This window comes from Leptosomus discolor, chromosome 1 (assembly GCF_034619465.1).
Source record: "Leptosomus discolor isolate bLepDis1 chromosome 1, bLepDis1.hap2, whole genome shotgun sequence".
Classification (NCBI taxonomy): Eukaryota; Metazoa; Chordata; class Aves; order Leptosomiformes; family Leptosomidae; genus Leptosomus; species Leptosomus discolor.
In genome coordinates, this window is record NC_141391.1 from 96567295 (window position 1) to 96586973 (window position 19679).

General features: G+C 41.7%; 1 protein-coding gene across 1 annotated transcript in view; it reads right to left on the reverse strand.

Moving 5' to 3' along the window:
• Positions 1 to 19679, reverse strand: part of EFHC2 (EF-hand domain containing 2) — a 62163-nt gene that overhangs the window by 11872 nt on the left and 30612 nt on the right. The window contains exons 8-11 of the mRNA XM_086482170.1: positions 14883 to 15048; positions 13715 to 13857; positions 8415 to 8611; positions 3778 to 3911 (exon numbers count right to left, since the gene is read on the reverse strand). Coding sequence (XP_086338296.1) covers positions 3778 to 3911; positions 8415 to 8611; positions 13715 to 13857; positions 14883 to 15048 — 640 coding nt within the window. The remainder of the gene's footprint in view (positions 1 to 3777; positions 3912 to 8414; positions 8612 to 13714; positions 13858 to 14882; positions 15049 to 19679) is intronic.

Below are 19679 nucleotides of genomic sequence, written 5' to 3' on the forward strand. Positions count from 1 at the left end.
TCAACAGGATTTTTTTTAAAGGCAAGCATCAACGTAGGCCTATGTGCCTCAGTCAAAATTAGATTAATTACATATAATACTTCTGGATAAACTGCACTAAGAATAAACTTCACTATAATTGCTGATGCAATTACAGCTGTACCTTGTGGTACCCTTGAGGGTACTGCATCGCTGTGATTATATACCAATCTCTGAAAACAAATGGAAGAAATTATTAGTGACGCACAAAGTTCTGACACAAGACTCAAACTGCTGGCTGGAGAATAGTTAAATTCTTGAATCAATCTGATAATGGGTCTCTTAACATTCACGTGTGAACTGAAAGCACAGAAACTTAGTACCCTTCCAAATTGCAAAATTTTATCCACAAACATAATTTTTCACTCGCTTCCTCTCAGAGGCTTGTGCGGTCCTGTTCAAAAGAAGCTATCTCTTCATAGAATAAGATTGCACTTACATAGCTATTCAAAAAAAGGATGCTAAAGACCATACAGTGTATCCTTGGATTCAGCTGCTGCTTTTTTCATATTTAATAAATTAGAAAGATCCTTTATTTGCAGTGGCAGGAGATAAATATAAGGAGAAGACAAGTTGTTGACAGTAGCAAACCTTATTTGAGATTATGCAAACTCAATGACCAAAACTTGGTCCATCTATTAATATTATCATTATCTTGTCAGTATTATTATTCCACTTAATGAATATTATTATTTATATTGTACCAGCATTCAGAGATCCAGCCAAAACTGAAGTCTCTTTCCTGGAGCCTGCAGCAATACTACCGCAAACACAAAGAAGAGGACAATACTGCCTGATAAGCCTGGCACTCTAAATGCTTGGGCTGGCAAAGCTGAAAGCATGTAGATAACATCACCCATCTGAATATTTCCACAGATTGGATTTCCATACATGGCACAGATTTTTCCAGTGTCAGGATTTTAAAGGTCTTTTATTTTCTCAAGCCAGTCAGTCACAATCAAGTCACCAAAACCCCCAGATAAAATTATTGTCTCATTTGGGAATTAAGGAATATTTTAGTGATTGCTAGGGACTAATGAGTGAGACCCAAGACTTACAAACACAATTACATCTAAATTCTTCCTGACAAGAAGAAACAAGCTGCAACAATTGTTACCACAGCTTAGTTATCTTCTGTTTTACTTTTTGTTGTTGTTGTTGTTGTTGTTCTAGAAGAATAAGACAGATTGCAATCTGAATTTGGTAGAGAAAGAAGAAATAATTAACAGCTTGAGAGCTGTTTCTCAAGCTGAATTGCAGATATGCATCTTTGTTAAACCCACACGGTTCTTTGTCTCTAACAGCAAATGGTCTTGCCAGTAGCTTACAAGAAAAAGCAGTCTGGATAGGACCATGTGATGCACAGGCATCTAAGTTTTCGCTATTTTTTTCTTCTCTTTTTAAAAAAGCTTTCAAGAGTTTTAACAATAGCTTAGGGCATAGCTTCAGTGTACGCCACGTTTTTATTTCCTGCATGATGTGCCATAGATTTGGGTTCTGAAAGTAGTTAAAGTAAATTGTATGATTACAATTCTGCTTCGCTACATCATACTTACAGGTATATTTTTAAATGCAGCTCATATAAAATTACATAGGTAGAAAGGAAGAAATCTGAACAGTCAAATTCAGAGCACAGTAAAGCTTTAGCCGTATTTAAGATAAGAAAAGAGGATTATCATGCTGGTTGAAGCTGTCACACAGATAATTGCCTGGACTAAAAATAATCATTTGTAGTTAGTTATAATCATGAAATGCCATGCCAGATTAAAAATAAACAGTGATGTACACAAGAAAATACAAATTTGAAAGAAAAATACATACTCTATTCATAGAAAAATATCTTTGACTTTTCATAGATGCAAAGAAGTGCTTTTGATGTCTTCATCATCAAAAATGTTTCTTCCATTCTAAAATAAGATACATGGATAATAAAAAGTAGAGAGCCTCTAGATTACTGGCTATAACATGAATGAATAGAAACAAAACCTACCAGCACTATAAAGCATAAAAGTTAAATGTTCTTTAGAGGCAAATTCTTCCTCTGGCAGTGTGAATGCTTCCTGTTAGACTCCCTGCAATCCCACCACAGGAAGGATGTCGACCATTAGTAGGTGCTCAGACTGGCTCAGGTGAGCACTGAGGCCAAGAAAACTTTCATTACGTGGGTTCCCCTGCTTTCTCTCTTGCTCATGGAGAGGGCTACTGCATTCTTGTTGCTGAAACCAAGTGCCTCAATACCATATAACTAGACATACCTTACGCCGTGCCACAGAACAGCACTACCCCAAATTAAACAGCTGGGCTGTTCACTGCTGCACAGAATATGACTGTGATTAAATTTACACTCAACTGAGCCTCTTCTTGACAAAATAAAAATCTTTCCCTGGTGTTTAAAACCACAATCATCCCTTCTGAAAATGTGCTCCACCAATTTCACCACGCAAATGTTCTGAAACTCTGACCTGCTCTTAGTGCATGTAAGATAAAGTTTTGCAGATGATTATTGCATAATTTGAATTAAACCCATAATTATTTCATTTTAAAGTTATTGTGCATTAAATTAAAACCCTTTTCCAAGTGCTACAAAGTTTCTCCAGATGTACCTTAACTTTCAATTTTCTTCCCTTCTTACCCTAGAAATAACATTTTCCCTCTTAATGCAATTAACAATTCAAAATCTTGCTTCTGTTGAGCAAAATATCTGAATCTAGAAATATTTTTACCAAAAGCTGCCAATAACTGTGGCCTCTCTTAGTTTATATTCTACCTTTTAATCACTTATTTTTCATTTCTAAACACGAGCTTGTTTTCATCTCTCACTACTTTCACTTGAATTGCTGGAAGAACCTTCTGCTGATCTGTATCTCTTCTGAGCTATTTCAGAAGCAATTTCTGCCTTGGTTAACATTCCTATACGGATGGCATTCCACGCAATATGCCTCTACTTATAAGCTTTAGTCATTATAACAGTTCCTAAATACACAGTGTATTACCACTGTGAAAACCAAATGCTTCTAGGTAAAATTTCCTCCTCTGTTCCACATCATTAACTTTACCAGTATCCATCACAGCTCATATGCTCAAGTATTCTGGCTGCGGGATAAACTGAAATCAGCTTGCATTTGAGCATGATTTCCTCTTTCAAGTATCTATACATTTGCCCATGGCCATGTCTGGATCATTGCCAGAATCCAGATTTCTGCTCCCCCTATCTATGCTGAAATTACTATCCAAGCACTAATTATTGCTCTCGCTATTGCTTTCCAGTCTTTTTTAAAGATGCTTACCACTGCATTCTGTAACTTCAATATACCTTGATTCCATGAAGACTCTCTTCTTTATCAATAATTCAAAAACCCAAATAATACCTTTTTCAGTCGGCAACTCAAACATTCCTTCTTGAATTTCAAAACTACTAATTAATTTGTTTGACTCTTAAGATAGACTTTTCTTTATCTTTCAGCATATTTATTACTCCTGACTTGCCCTTCTTCACAACACCCTGTGTGCCAGCTCCATAAAAAGTAGACAGATTTTAGTTGTGCTTTTCAGCTTACTTGAAACTATCACATTTCTTTTTTTTTTTCTGGGGCATGGATTCACTTTCTTTTTCACACACAGTCTCCTAGTAAACGCAAAACAAATATACGTCATTTGTCAGCTAACCCGTGCAGAAAGCATCAAGAAACAGTCATGATCTATACATTTTTGGGGAACGTGCCTTCATTCAATATTAAAAACCAAAATCCACTGTCTTACCTGAAAGGGTTATACCCGATCATCTCGGTATGCTCAGGGTCGGTGGCTGAAAACATCTGTCTGATTTCTCGGGAACGAGGTTCAGCTATGTCTTTCAGTTTCTTGAGGATAACTCCAATATCAGCCACGGAAAACTTAACAGAGGAAAGCAAGACATAGATTAGAGAGAAAAGTACTATGCAACCAACTGTACATGTACCAGCAAGAGCTGTCAAGATGCAGCAGGCAATGCTGAACTGCTAAGTATTACTAGCTTCTTCATGGTCTCACTTCAAATGCATATATCAGCACTGTGTTAAGTTTGGAGGGAAGCTTACTGCTGAAAAAACTTGCTTCCTATTGAGAATATAAAAAATTAAACAAAAATCATCAGATCATGCACTATCAGAAAGCTTATTCCAGCTACATAAAAGGACATCCACTTTTGCTTCAAACACTGTATCGTTAAAGCAGAAGTAGAAAGATTTAAAGTACAGGTCTAATAACCTGGTCCTCATTTTATGTTGATGCTCACTTAATTCTCAATTAATAAATTTCACCAAGTTAAAACTAATCTTTTCACCATTGGCTCCCATGAACTGTTCCAACAGATACTGCTATTAGACTGTGTTGCCTTACATACTCAAAATTAGCAAATTGGAAATTTGTTAGGAACCGTTCTTTCCTGTCATGTACAAATAATGCTTATTTCTTCCTAAATAGGCTATTAAAATAAACTGGAGTGCTAAGTCTTCCAGCCCATATTCAGATCGTGGTGCTGGAGCTCTACCAAAGATTTATTTGCTATACTCATTTTTATTAAATACATAAACCATCTATGTATTTAGTATTAAATTGGGGTTGAGTTCAAGAATGAATATCTGATATGGCCTTACATCTGTCATGCTCTGCCTAACTTATAAAGCACAACGAACTGTTTAAAAATAGTTTTCTCCCATTTCTTCCAGTAAGCAATGTTGGTTTAACTAGCAATTACTTGAAATTTGGTATGACTGGTAGCAAGCACCTACTCACAACAGAGACTGGGATTCCCTCCCGATTATGCTAAAGTCTGTCTACAGCTTTGTGCCAGTTCAAAGGGATCTAGAAAAGGGTATTTAAAGTCCCTGCGGCACTGCCAGAGCAGTACAAATTGATCCAAGTTTAATTAATACATCAGTGGTTGCAGGTAACACACTCAGATTGAGAGAAGACAATGGCTGCCTATGCCAAAACTCCAGGTACAAGCCTGGCATGCAACGCCACGCAAGGCGGTAGTGTGGAGCAGCTGGACCAGTGACCAAACTGTTTTAGAGACAGCAACTTTTTTGGTCGCCTCCCCAAGCTGTTAATTGTTCGGGCTGTAAGCGCACAGCTTTTTGCTGAAAAAGCAAGGAACAGACACTGAGAAAAGACTGGGCAGACAGAACCAATGAGCAGAGTATTTAGAGATGGACAAAGTGTTCTGTCTATTTAAAAACCTGTCTTCGTTACATTATCAAAGCAGTTATTTTTACAATTTTTTTCTAAACTACATATTTCAAACACCTACATAGACACAGAGTATCTGAGTAGCACCGTAATAACTCTTTACCCACCTTCCTCCCTTCTCATGTAATTGCTGACATGCTAGCAGTCACAATCTAGTTTTGTTTGATTGTCCTGCTTAAGCCAGAGGTTATTATGTCGAATTCAGTGCAAGTAAAATCAACCTCCACATTTGTGCTGCAGAAGACTGCAAAGTTTGAACAATTGAGATTGTATCAGAGATGATTAATTCATTTCCAAGGAGGCACAGTGATGCCCTGTTTGAAAGAGTCCTCCTCAAACTGGGTAATACTGATAGGACTGTGCACAACATACATGTTGTGTTTTGCAAGCAAATTTACACTTTCTAAATACATCTTTTTTCCTCAAATTGGAAAAGAAACTAAAAACACTGAAAAGTTTCAAGGATTTGATCCTTAAAGTTACTTTCAGTACAGGTGGCAATCAAAATGACACGACTCGATTTTTCTCTCTCTGTAACTTAAAAACAACAAATACAATTTTGAAACAGAAAATCAAAACTTTCGAAATATGTCATATGGTGTCAAACAAATGCTTGAATAGTAGCAAAATCAATTCCCACACACACTGATTACCAATCAAAATTTCATCTAAATCAACATCTGTGTATAGAAATGTGGTCAAAATGGCATTTTTCAGAAGAAACAATATTCCATCTGGGTTTCTTTCACCAGTGTTCAGAAAAAATACAGTTGTGTTCTGCTGAAACAAAATCTCCATCTACTGAGAAGGAAAATTATTTATTTTCTAATTTTAGAAATAACTGACAAACAGTAATCTTAAAATTGTTTCCCCTTCTTCAAATGATCTTCCAGCTCTGTTCTTCTCTAATAACTGCTGAAGTTCTTGTGCTTTGAGTAGGCAATCCCCTGATGAACTGAGGCAAAGAAGGTGTGTCCTTACTTTCGGAGCTGTATTCAAAGGATGTGAACAAAGCATCTACCATTGGGAGAATAAACCCTTTTTCCTATCAGCTGTTTTGAAATCTTAACTGTGCAAAGAACATTTCAAAATTCACTTAAAAGAAGTCTTTTTAGTGTTGCTTCTTCCCATTTTGCAGGTTTTATTCTGATAATACGCAATCATTCAGATCTTGTTGGATGCAGGATAATTCATGCAAACAGCAGTTCTAAAGAACATTTACAATCTAATGATGCACTCTGCATTTTGGAAAATAGCTTTGCTTTTGATTCTACTAAGAGGAGAAACAGCCCAGCAGTAAGAAATATAATGTACATAGCTTTGTATTTTACTGCTTAAAGCATTTAGCAGTCACAGCACTTTACACCAACAAATGTTCTGCAGACCTTCCTCGTTATTCCAGGGAAGGCAGGGGGTGCAAACTCCACGTTAATTTACCAAGAAATCACACCGTTCTGCTGTTTTCATTTGAGAACAGCACGTGCAGTCCAAAGGCAGCACAGGGTCAGGCTGCAACTACCTCTGCTTCAGCAGCACAATGGCATCAAGACTTGCAGTCCCCAAGACTGCACTAGACTTACTGGCATCTTGGGACTCCTGCAGGTTCGCTCACTTTGGTGAGCCAGCAGACAGGGAACAATTAAAACTTGCACTAAGAACCTTCTCCCTTCTCCATCCAGAAAAGGTCTGGACCAACAGGCAGAGGACCACTGATAAACCCTCCTGTTTTTTTTCCCTAGGGGTACTCTCCACAAGCCTACGCAAAAGGGCAGCTCTGGAGAAAGTCTGCTGAAGGCACAGTCCATGCTGCCACCCTGCCATGAGCTATGAAGCAGGCGCGCTACCCCAAAGCCCTCACAGCATGGTCTAGTCCAAAGGCTGATGTTCGAGATCACACTGTGACGAAGCAACAATCCAGAAGAGGGACTGGGATGCAGAAATGCCTTGGCTCCTGAGCTGATGCATTCTTAAGATGCGTCTCAGAGTGACTGGGTCAGAGCTGCATATAACGGGAATTTCCAAGCATACCAGGGTACATGTAGTCAAACACTGCAGCACAAACTTCATTGTAAAAAAAAAAAAAAGGCATTTACATTTCATACCAAACCAACATAAAACCCCACAAAACGCTCTGTGATTCTTCTGTGGTTCTCCATCCCTGTTTCTTTTCTTTTTTTCACCTCCTTGACATCTGCTATAGGACAACCAATTTCCTCCTATCGGATACATTTCTGGCTCTGGTGAATTAGGGCTTCTTTACCAGCCATTTGTGTAATGATTGGTAGCGTGCAGTATACATCAGCAGAGGCACCACAGCTCTCTATTTATTGTTGCTCTCCCCTTTGAAGGCAACACCAAAAGACAGTGAAACTCAGTACAAACTATAAGCTTGAATTCCTGACCGTGATATGAATTTCTAATATTACAAGGGAAACGTTTTGGCAGATAAATATGTATGAACCCAAAAAATCAAATCAGGGAATAAAATGGACTCATCAGTAGGACTCTAAATCAGATGTGCCCACATCTTGAGTACTGTACGCTATTCCAGTCTCCACATCTCACAGTTGCCTTGCCAGGACAGACTAAAAAGGGTGAGACTCTTAACTGGATAGGACTAGGCTGAGGGAGAAGAACGTCTGAGATTCACAGAATTATGAAGGTGGTGCATAAGGTGACTGGTGATCTTCACCAAAGCCCCAGAACACTAGAACTGGCATTGAAACTAGTGGGAGGTTGGTTTAAACCAGCTAAAAGACACTTACTTTATTTATCACATATTTTTTTAGATAGTAGGCAGTGAACTTTTCAACCTGCTGCCACTGAAAGCTGTGGAAGCAGACAGTATCTGTAGGTTCAACAAGGGTTAGATCAATTCAGGGACCAGAGGTCCATAAACGGTCTCAAGAAGGAATAGGCAGGGATATAACTTCTAACAACCCCTAATACAATAAGATTGGATGCTGAGAAAGTAGAAGGGGAGTGGACAGTAAAGCATGGCCAGGCTTGCATGCACTCCCTAGCTAACATCTCCTAAGCCCACTGCTAGACAGAGAGCACAGGGTTGTGAACTTTGGGTGAAGAAACTAGGTATAAATCATTCTGAAAAACATACAGATAACGTACAGTCCTTACAGATAATAGAAAATAACACGAGGCTGCTTCACCTCATTTGCATGCTTCTCCATGTAGTTGAATGTGTACTCATCAGCATCCACCAAAAGGAAGTTGTGACCATGGAAACAAACTCTGGCTCCGACAAACAGATCCTGAGCCTTGAAGTATTCAGATGGCTCACTCTTAAAGAGCTCCTGCCCAGGCTTCTTAATGCGACCTCTTTCCAAGAACTTCCCACCAAGTATCCCTATGGGAACAGAATTGTAAATAATTAATTGTGGCTTTACTTGGGGGAAAAAAAAAAAAAGACAAAAAACCCCAAAACACAAAAGAAAACCCAAAATATACCCCAAACTAACTGGTTTGTATTTAAATATTAGTTTCCATCCTTGCATTTGTCTCACAGTACACTCTCCTGCTCCCTCTCATTGCTAAAAGAACTGTCTCTGCCAGTGACCACAGCAACAGTTACATTGTGCATATTCTGTGACATGTCTCATTTGAATGCCTGCCAAACACCCTGCCTTTTTTTCTTTTCTTTAAAATGGGACAGAAATGTGCCTCTTCAAACCGTTCCCATAACCCTGTTGCCAGCCTTGGGACTGACCCTTGAGAAATGTAAGATGCAAAACGTAAGATGCAGGCAATTATCCTTGAACTGTTAAAGCAAAAAAGAAAAAAAGTGATTCGCAACTTAGGATAGCACAGTGCTATGAAGATCATGAATTCTGGTGCACTGTGATTCTAACCAGGTTTTAAGGGCTTTTGAATGTAAAAAAAAAAAAAAAAGTAGGAGTGACATGGCACTATCTTCCACATACTGTTCTGCCAATGCTATTTAATTGCGATCTGCGATTTCCTTTGTGAGCTGGGTATGTCACATCATTTCTTTTCACATTATAATGATTTTATTCATGCCACTGGAAACTGCAGGCAGTGCTCAAGGGTATGTAAGATACTAAAAGGAACATTTCGCTTTCCAGTAACTTCTTCTGGTGCACCACAAGATTGCACTGCGTGTACCAAGCTTTCTAGAAAACATTCCGTCACGTGTTTAGTTTCACTGGGATATGTGCCCTACAACTACTCCAGAGTGCCTGGGGTTCGTTTCCTGTTTATGGTTGAGCTTCTAAGCCAAAAGCCAAAAAGCATACTTTAGTAACGTTTAATGATGTCCTACATATTAGATAGTGATGCAAGCCCAACGAAAGGCTTATGAACAGTGTAATAAAATGCCTTTTATAGTCAAAATTATAAATGAATGTGAAACTCAAACTACTTCTGAAACCAGAGTTTGGATCAGATGTCTGTCTTAATTGCTTTACTAGCACCATAAAAGCAAAAGACAAAAAATACACTATGGTAATGGTCAGATCTAGTTTGAATCAAAAAACAATTCAAATCACTAATGTAACTCTAATCTTAACACACTCCTTTTCACCTAGCTGTTAAAACAAATATGAAATTCTAGGTTATATAATCCTGGCAACTGTTTGTCATATTTAAACAGAACTGCTTTCTGTAAGATTGGAACTTCACTCTTGTCTATTTCCCTGCAATTGTGCGCTTAGATTGGAAACTTACCTTAATACCTCTGACCCATAACTGTTTTTTAAACATTACGGGTTAGTACATTTCAAGAGGTATAAAGGAAAACAACTGAAAATATCTCATTAGGTTACAGATTTTACACTGAAACCTGATGAGAAATTTTGATGGAAATCTACAAGAGCCAGGCTCAAAGCACAAAATAAACACCACAAGCAAAGACCCTCTTCCATTAAGATCAGATCAGACTTTGCAGGTGTTTGTACAGCTGTTGGCTCGGTCTTACACTGAGTAAAAAAGGGGTTGTGATCTTCTGCATGGGGAGCCAAAGTTCTCATGCTTTGACCCCCATTCTCAACAAGTGCTTCAAGATGTCCAGCCCTGTGAATTCCAAATACAGTTTCACAGTGTTACTCACAGTGTGAAGTACTCTCTCAACCTCCAGATTGCTGGACTGAGAAAAGTAAGAGCAACTTATTACTTTCATTTTAGGACTGAGATTTGAAACATTTTTTTTACTTGCTAATCGGTATCAATTCACGCAAATAACAAGGCAAAAATAGCCCTTTGAACCTGTGCACAAAAGGGATGATCAAGTTGTTCTTTTGGGAGTAATTTACTGTTTAACTCATCCCCTCTCTAAGATATGCTGAAACTTACTCTTCTCCCACCCCATCTACTTCAATACTTTTCCTTCTCGCACATGAATGTTGTTCTTGCTCCCATTTTGCATGCCTTACTCCTTTTTCCTAGCCACTCTTGTCTGACCTCTGCAAAGCCTTCTCATTCTTAACCTCGAAGAAACCCGTTCGCTCTTCCTTCAGACGTGACTAAAATGAAGCAGGGGTTGAGAGAGAGAAGAGAAAGGGAGAAGAAAGAAAAGAAGGAAGGTGAGAACAAAGAAACTTCTGAAGTCCCAGGCCTCCTTCCGACTGCTGCTCTACCTGCCTCCCCATCCCTGCTTCTTATCCCACCTCTTCAAGGCTGTTCCCTCTAAACTCTCCAACGGCCAGTCCTTAGCCACATCCTTCCACTTCACCTTTCTACTACCTCTGAAGGTCAGCTACTCCATCCACTTTAACATCCCAGGGAAGTTAAAAACCCATTTACAGATATTTGCCTTTCATAAGTGTCTTAAAGAATCTGTTATTGTTGGTATGCAAACGTGCCCATTTATTGTTTCACATTTTGTTTGACTAGCAATGTTCAATGGGCAATCCCAGCATACATTCTCATTTCAAAATAAAAGGAAGCCAGGAAGCAGTCTCTGGCCCGGCACCCATGCTGTTGACAGCCTGACCAACCAACCACGTCGGCACCCCACGGTGTGTGGCTCTGGCTCCGCTCTGGGTGCTATGTGATAAATCTGAGCTCTCAAGACACAGATATTATTTTTGTGTGTTCAAACTGCTTGAAGATATGTGAGGGCGGTGCTGCAGTCCAACAGAGTGGTGTTTTACCGCATAAAACCGAGGGTATGGATTGCAGTCCCTGGGCGTGGTAGAAGGACCCGAATTTTTGAGTGTGCAAAACCTCCTGGGATAGTAGCGTTAGACGACTGGTAAGGGTGGAGCAAGCCAAACCTGGTGCAGCCTTGTCCTTACTGCCTTGCAGGAGAGTTTCCTAGAGTTAAGGATCCTCCAGGAGGGGGCCCAGGCTCTCTGGGACCTTGTCTAGTTGGAATGGTGCAAAGGAGAATCCAAGGTGACCAAACAGGCAATACGTATGATTGGGGTCCAAGATTCAAGCTGTTCCCTGGACTTCTTTAACAGTGCAGCTGTACCCTTAGCATCCTTTATGTCTCTGGACATAAAGAATGCCAATCAAACATGTCATTCACTAGTGGAGAACTGAGCTGCTCTTGAGCGTCACAGCTGCATGACATAATAAATATATACATAGGTGTACGTGTCTTTAGCTGTAATAAAAGACGTTGCATAAATTACAGGCTGCTGGATGGCAGGAAACTAGGAAAACAATGATGACAGGACACTGCTGCCATAAGCAGTGCTAAATACTGATGTTGCGGTGGAGCAGGGCCAACCGGGCATGCCCATTGAAGGCTGGGCAGGCACTCTACACATTTTCAAAACATTTCTCAGAGAACTGCTTGTACTTTAGTTGGAGGTGAGGTCACTATTTATGCATTCATAATATAGTCAGATTAAAAAAAAGGCCCAGGCCTTCCCAAAAACCTACTCACATGCAGGGCATTCAAAATTACTTAGCATCACTAGCACAGAAAGGGTTCTCTAGGAATACAGAAGGGTCTAGTTATTCACCACACCTTCATTTTTTATGGATGTGATGTTGATCATAGGTCTGAAAAGGATTAACATCAGAAATTATTTTCAGTAAAGGCTGAAGCGTAGGGTCGCAACAACACTTAGTCCTTAACTGTTAAGCTGAATAACTGAATCTCAGGGAGTCAACCACTGGCACCAGAGCCTGAAGCCAAGGGGAATGAATAGTCCTCCCTAGGACAGTCTTTGCTGCAGACAGTGAGCTGGGAGTACCAGATAGGTCAGTACAGAGCACAGCGAGCTGGTCACCATTGCGGGGTGTACCTGGAACACCACACTGAGGTGCTCTGTGCCAAGAAGCTGATATAGGGCAATTCCAGCAGTATCAAAAGAGCTATTCATGAGGTTCCACAAGAGCCTATCATGGTAACTAAGGAAACCTTCTGTTACTTTTTTTCCCTTGTCTTTGAGAGAATGTAATTTCCTAACTTTTTTCTCGCTATGGTTTTATCAGAGGCTGTCAGCAGCTTTTAAGAGTCAGTCCTTCGGCTGCACATGTTGAGAGATGCCAGAGCACTTCTGGATGTTAGCTGCTCTGAAACTGTTGTGGCAGATGTTTTGCGGGCTTCACAGAAACACACTAATCTCTCCAACAGGGTCATGCTTAGCCAAGGCTTCCCTATCTCCCTGAGTTACAGAATGACTTCCTGACATCCTTCCCAGTGCTGCGTCCTTCCATCCGTGCACAAGGCACTCCAAGGAAATAAAAAGATGCTTGAAAAATCACAAAACCTTTCATATCGTCAGCTGGAGGCAGCCTACTACAGACAACAGTGGTCAAAAGAATTTAACCATGACAACACTGGGTGACCATGCTCCAGCAATAGGATAAATGTGATCAGGCAACTGAGAAGTAACAAAGCATTTGTCACTTAAAACACTGGTAGTCTGGCTCTTGAAATTCAGGCCAGTATTATACACACGCACATGTACAGACACCAGCACAGGGCAATCTTCACTCTTTATACGCTCAACACTACACGATTAATGATAAAGCATGTTAAAAAATATCACAGCTGTTCTGCTGTCATGAGCCGCTTCCACACAAAGGATGCTATATAGGTTTCATAACACAGTCTTGCAAAACAAAGGATTTACTCTTTCATTCTTGAGGTCTTACATTTCCTGTCCCTATTTATCATCGGTTACAATACAATTCCTGTGTGTTATCCACAACAAAAGCAAATGGTAAAAGGCCAAATCTGCAAATTAAAATGTAATAAAAGTTCTAACGCATTAAAATTCCAGTTCCCAAAGGATATTGTGAAGTACTTTCATACAATGAACAGTGTTATTCTGAGTGACAAAGATTATAAATTACTATGGCATACAGCTATGCAAGATAATGCAGTAGACCTGCTGATGTAATTTCCATTGCTTTTAAAAATCCACATCCCTGCTTCTGCTAGTGCTGAGTCTGGCCACAACGCTTAGTGTAAACTCTAATCAAACGAGCAGGGCAACTGCACATGATTGCAAATGACACTCCTGTATCTTACCTGAGTTTCGCTGTATATGTTCAAAAATCGAAATGGTGTCATCACTCAGGAAGTAGGAAATAATGAATTTCCGATCCTTGTCAATAGGACTATCTGTGACAAGTTTTGCAAGAAAGCGCAGTATGTTACTTTCCATGCCACTTCTAAAAAGCAAAAGAAGAGGCAAGAAATCAAAAATGGAGAATGAGAAACGTTTTCATCACTGAGATGCATTCTCCTGAGTTTTGTAACATTCATTAACTGTGTTATTCCTGGACCAAGAAGGGAAATGGCCTAAGTTTCCCTACTTTGTCAAAAACCATTTTCAGCTTAAATTAACAGAACCAGCTAGAGACAGCCAGACAGAAAGGAATAGTTTTCAGGGGAGAATTACTTCCCTGCACCAGGTCTGGAATGAATTTGTATTCAAATTCAATTGCAAATCAAGCTCCAAGTTTCTTTCCAGAAAATTTATAAAGGAAGAACACATGTAGGTATGTAGATTTTCAAATCAAATTCTGATTAGCAATACATACTAGGATTATCTCCACAAAATCAGGCCCACCAGATGATCTTACTAGTTGGATGTTTGTTAAGTGATTTTTAAATGATTTACAGTACCCCTATATGCACTATCAATACATTTCCAAGCCTTTTTCTAATAGCTTGCTTCTTTTACAGAGGTTCTACAGATGAATCTCCAGCATGTGATTTTGCTTTCCACTTAGGCTTCAACAACTGCTGCCTGACAAACCATTCCACAATGCAAAGTAAAGTGTTAATGCCTTAATATTGCTACAGTAAAGTGTATGAAATTCAGCAGACAAAAAAAAAAAAAGTAAATGCTAGAAAATCAAACAGAAAAACAAATTGGTGTTGGATTGCTGAAGGACACAAAATTCCTGGCTAATTCCTGGACTAAGACTTCCATCAAACTCCCACTGAAGACAGCAGAAGGGAAGAAGGTAGGGGATGGGAGGGTCAGAGTATCTGCCTTCTCAAAAGATAAATTTTGCCGAGTTCAGAGAAAATTGGCGTACCATGTCACTAAACCAGTCCTCATGCACCTGTCTCTTAAGAGTCTGATGAGCTGCATATTTTGCTGAAAAAATTACATCCCTACTGAATATTTATCTCCTTCACAAAAAGACCTAATTTTAAAAGTTGGAATTATTTTTCACTGAAATACCTGTCTTTCTCCATGAATTTCTTGAAATCTTTCTGGGGAGGCTTGGGAAGCAGACCCATACAGGAGCACAGAGAATCCTCTTCAGAACCAAACCCAGTATATGGAGGAAACGTTTTTTCTGGGTTTGGAGGTGGTGAAGCCTTAGATGGAACTGGAGTGAAATCCTCTACAAAAAAAAAAGACAGTAAGACTTATTTATTACTGTTCTGATGAAGCCATTCTGCTAAGGATTTCAACTTCCAATATGAATGCTTATTAGCCTATTTCTGTAACAGAGCACTGATCAAAGTCAAATCAGGATCCCTCCTACTGTTACAGGGTAGAAAAAAACTCCATAGAAGCCAACAGCGAAATTATTGTTTCTTCAAAGGTTTCAGGATTTCATCTATAACCTTTAAATGTTTGACAAATATCATTAAGATACACAGGCAAAAGGAAGGACAAAAATAGTTTCAAAATGGGATAAAACAATAAATTAACAATACTAAATTAATTTTTCGGTTTTATCCTTTGAGACAACATGATTAAGTAAATACTCGGCTTATGAGTTTCCTGCCCTCTGCTTTTTACCAGAGGAAAATAAATACATAAACAAATAAAATTTTATTCATTATTTAAATCATACATACATGAGAATAATTCGGTACAGTGAAGACAATAGCTTCAGTTCACATCTCACTTTATCCACTTTTGGAAGCTTTGCTCTTCCTCATTTTTCCCAATCTCAAGTCTTTCTTTGCAGTGATCATTTTCCTGACTATCTCAGCCAGACACACCACAGGAGCTCTCCTGACTCAGCAGTGACTTGTCTGGTCAGGGACCTGTGCTCACTTCCCATAGGGGTTGCTCCCAAAAGCCCTCCTGCCCTACAGTCCCTCCTTACTCCTCTCTTGGTGAAAATCTTGCTGAACCATTTGGCCCCTTGTTGCTTCCCAGCACTGCTCTTCTGCTGCAACACAGCTTCCAGCAGCCAGTGGGGCTCAACGTAAAACTTCAACAGAGTAATACGGTCTGCTGGTTAAATAAGGTTAATGGAAAATGGAAAAGAGGAGAGGGAAAAAGTAACCTGTATACAGGAGAAAGTAAATGGGCGGACCTGAGGTAAATGAAGACACGCAGGACAATTCAGGTTGGATGGGGAGGCTCTAGTGTGGTCTCCTGCTCAGGACAGCATCAGCCCCAGGCCAGACAAGGCTGCTCAGGGCTGTGTCCAGTTGGGACTTGACACCTCCCAGGACAGAGCCTGCACAGCCTGCCCTGGCAGCCTACCTCAGGGAGGAAAGTTTTTCCCCGATATCCAACTTGGAGTCTCGCTTGCACTTATGCATGTTGTCTCGGGCCCTCCTGCCGTATACCCCTGTGAAGAGCCAGGCTGCCTGGTCTCAGCTGCCCCGCCATGGGTGGGTGCAAACGGCTGCTCGGGGCCCTCTCTGGGCTGAGCAAGCCCCTCTCCCCAGGGGTGTTCCTCAGCTCTGACCGTCCCGGGGCCTCCCCTGAACTCGCCCTGGCTGGGCCATGTCTTTTCTGTCCTGGCAGACCCAAAAGGGGACATGGTACCTTGATGAGGTCTAACGAGTGCCGAGCAGAGGGAGACAGTCGCTTTCCTCGATTTTTGGGCAGCCCAGGCTGCGGCAGGCCCTTTTTGCTGTGGCCCCAAGCCCAGCTTGCTGCCTCCCACAACCCGCAAAGCCTTTCCCTCACCAATGCAAGTGGAATGAGAAGGTCAGAGCCAGCCGGGGCAGCACTGCCCACGTGGAGCAGCATCACCTCTACACTTGGGTGGGCTGGAGATACTGCCCTGAAGAAGGTAGAGCTGGCTGGGCCAGTAAGTGAAAGACAAACACATGAGGCAAACTGGAAGAAGATGGATCACAAAACCCATCCCAGGGAGCAAATTGTGATGTACGTGTATAAAACTAGATCCCATGAAATAAAGGTTTTTTTCTTTAAAACTTAATTTTTCTACCCAGAACTAAAGAGAGATGAACAACTGAAACTTTTAGCATGGGTTTCAGTGCAACTAGGGGAGAATAACAAAACTGCTGTCCCTTGGAACATTTTCTGATTTGGTTTGTGATTAAAACATTTTAAACATGGCTCTATCAGAAGACGGCCAAGACAGCTGCACACTAAGCAGGGTTAAAAACTGGCTGGATGACCGAGTCACAAGCCATGTCCCCCAGGGCTCAGTGTTGGGACCAGTCTTGTTTAACATCTTTATTGATGATTTGGATGAGGGGATTGAGTGCTCCCTCAGTGAGTTTGCAGATGACACTAAATTGGGTGGGAGTGTTGATCTGCTCGAGGGCAGGAAGGCTCTGCAGAGGGATCCAGACAGGCTGGATCGATGGGCTGAGGCCAATGCTATGAGGTTTAACAAGGCCAAGTGCCGGGTTCTGCGCTTGGGTCACAACAACCCCATGCAGTCCTGCAGGCTTGGGGAAGAGTGGCTGGAAAGCTGCCTGGTGGAAAAGGACCTTGGGGTGTCGGTCGACAGCCGGCTGCACGTGAGCCAGCAGTGTGCCCAGGTGGCCAAGAAGGCCAACAGCATCCTGGCCTGTATCAGAAAGTGTGGCCAGCAGGATTTGATAATCTCAGATAATCTCAGTCTATTCCAATCTTACAATTCTATGATTCTATGACCATAGCAACCATCTCTCTTAAAATCTTACTTGCCTAACAGCAGTATGAAGCTGAAAAATAGAGAAAGCATTCAGGTGTCGGAACGGTTTTTTAACTTGAAAACCCGATGAGATCTCCTTTGGCCTCTACCTCTTAGAAGAACACGGTCTGACTCGGAAAGTGGATACCTTCACCCGACTAAGTCTGAAAAGGTTTTTGCAAAACCAATATTTTTCTCCACAAAAACTACACGTGCCCCTTCCATGACTCCGAAGCCCAAAGCCCACACGCAAAAGAAAGTCCATTCCGAAATTCCCGAAGCCATCTCCACCACGAAAGACTGCATGGAAACGGCCACCACAGCACTCCGCCCTAAACGCTGTTTGCGACGAAACCGCCTCCAGAGGCGCTTGCGGCGCTCTACGTCATGCCGCAACGCGCCGCTACCACAACGCAGGAGCACGCAGGCCGACCCCCGCGCGGACGGAACGGACCCGCCCCCCGCCGCCGCCGCCGCCGCCGCCGCCGCCCCCGCCCCGCCCCGCCCGCCGGGAAGGGAGCCGCGAGCGGGCCGTTCCCGCGCTCCCGCAGCGCCACCTGGCGGCCGCGCGGCAGGCCTCGGCGCTGACTGTTCAACCGTGGCGTGTGCTAACCGCCGCTAACGCCTTCTCCCTCAGAGCCCGGAGGTCTGCGACGGCGTATTTGAGCAGAAACCGGGCCCTTCCCTTCGCAGGGGTGCAAATAACGCGCTTCCTGCCAGAAGCGGTTTGGGGGAGCCAGGGCGCGCGGTGGGACCGGTAAACCCGAAAGGCAAGCCGGTGCGTCTAGGTGCGGGTCACGGTGTGCGCGCACGGATGGACACTCACGCATAAGGCGTTCCTGAAGAAACGGCAAAGCATCTCCCTTGGCACGTACTTTAGCCCACGTGGATGAAAATCAGATTTATGAACGAGAAGGAAACTACAAATTAAGGGGAATAATTGTGTTAGCCCTAGAGGGTATGTTAAATCCCCCACAGCCCCAGCTTGGAGTAAACAAAGTCCAAAGAGAAGTTCAGCACTTTAGTCGCCATCCTCTCCCCAAAGTAAAACAACTTTGCTTCATTCACTAAAGAGAACAAGGCAAACATCCAGCCTTGTGCCACCTACACCTTCCAGGATTTTGAAGGATTATGTGTTCAGTTTCTCTCCTCTGAATGAGGAAATTGAGAAAGAAATTGCCACGAAGAAATATGAAACTTGTTAAAAACTCATTTCTGCAACTTTTGAACAGCCAGCTAGGTGCAGCTGACCAAGAGCCGTACACGAGTTCAAAACTCAAGTTTCATCTTTGCTCTGCCACACACCATTAGGGTGGAATCAGACAGACCACTTCCACTTACACATAAAATGCAATCGTCTCAAGGTTTTCACTGTTTCTTAAGAAAATTACCTGTGTCCAATCTGGAAAAGGAATCAATGCTCTCTTCTACCAGGCTGTAACATTTTCAGTGTGAATTACAGTAGGTAGAGGGTGCATTGAAAGTCCAGGATTACAAATGTCTACTTCCAGAAAGAAGAGCACAGGTATTTTCCCCACGGACAGTTTCACCCCTTGTTACTGCATCAACTGATGCCCAGCAGGAGATAGGCTGGCACTAGGGGGTTTACTTCACCTACTATACCAAACACATACCGCATACTAGTAACTTTTTCTCACAACATCAAAACCTGAGTGAGATTTGAACAAACACTGGGAACAGCAAGAAACAAAACAGCTCCAGCCACATCTTTAGCATATAAACAATTTGGAGATAGCATAGCCTTGGTGAGAAAAACTGAATTTCTCAAGAAGAATCTGCTGCCACAGAGGCAGCATTAAACCAGCTTGAATGAGCTTGTCTGCTTTCAGTTTCAATACACACTGTAAGATTTTGGTATACATTGTAAGATTACCTCCTGCCCTGAGACGAAGATCTGTAGGAAAACCCTCATGTGTTAGATATAACCGTATTTCAAGAAGAGCCAAGTGCTACGTATTTTGGATTACAGAGATAATCATACTGAGTATCAGTATATAGCAGGCAGGCGAGAAATTCTGCCTTCAGAGGAAGAGGACAGACATCCCTCAGCATTAGAGCCAGGAACAGGAGAGAGAAACCCCACTAGCCTTGGACAACCTGGCGGCGATAACCTG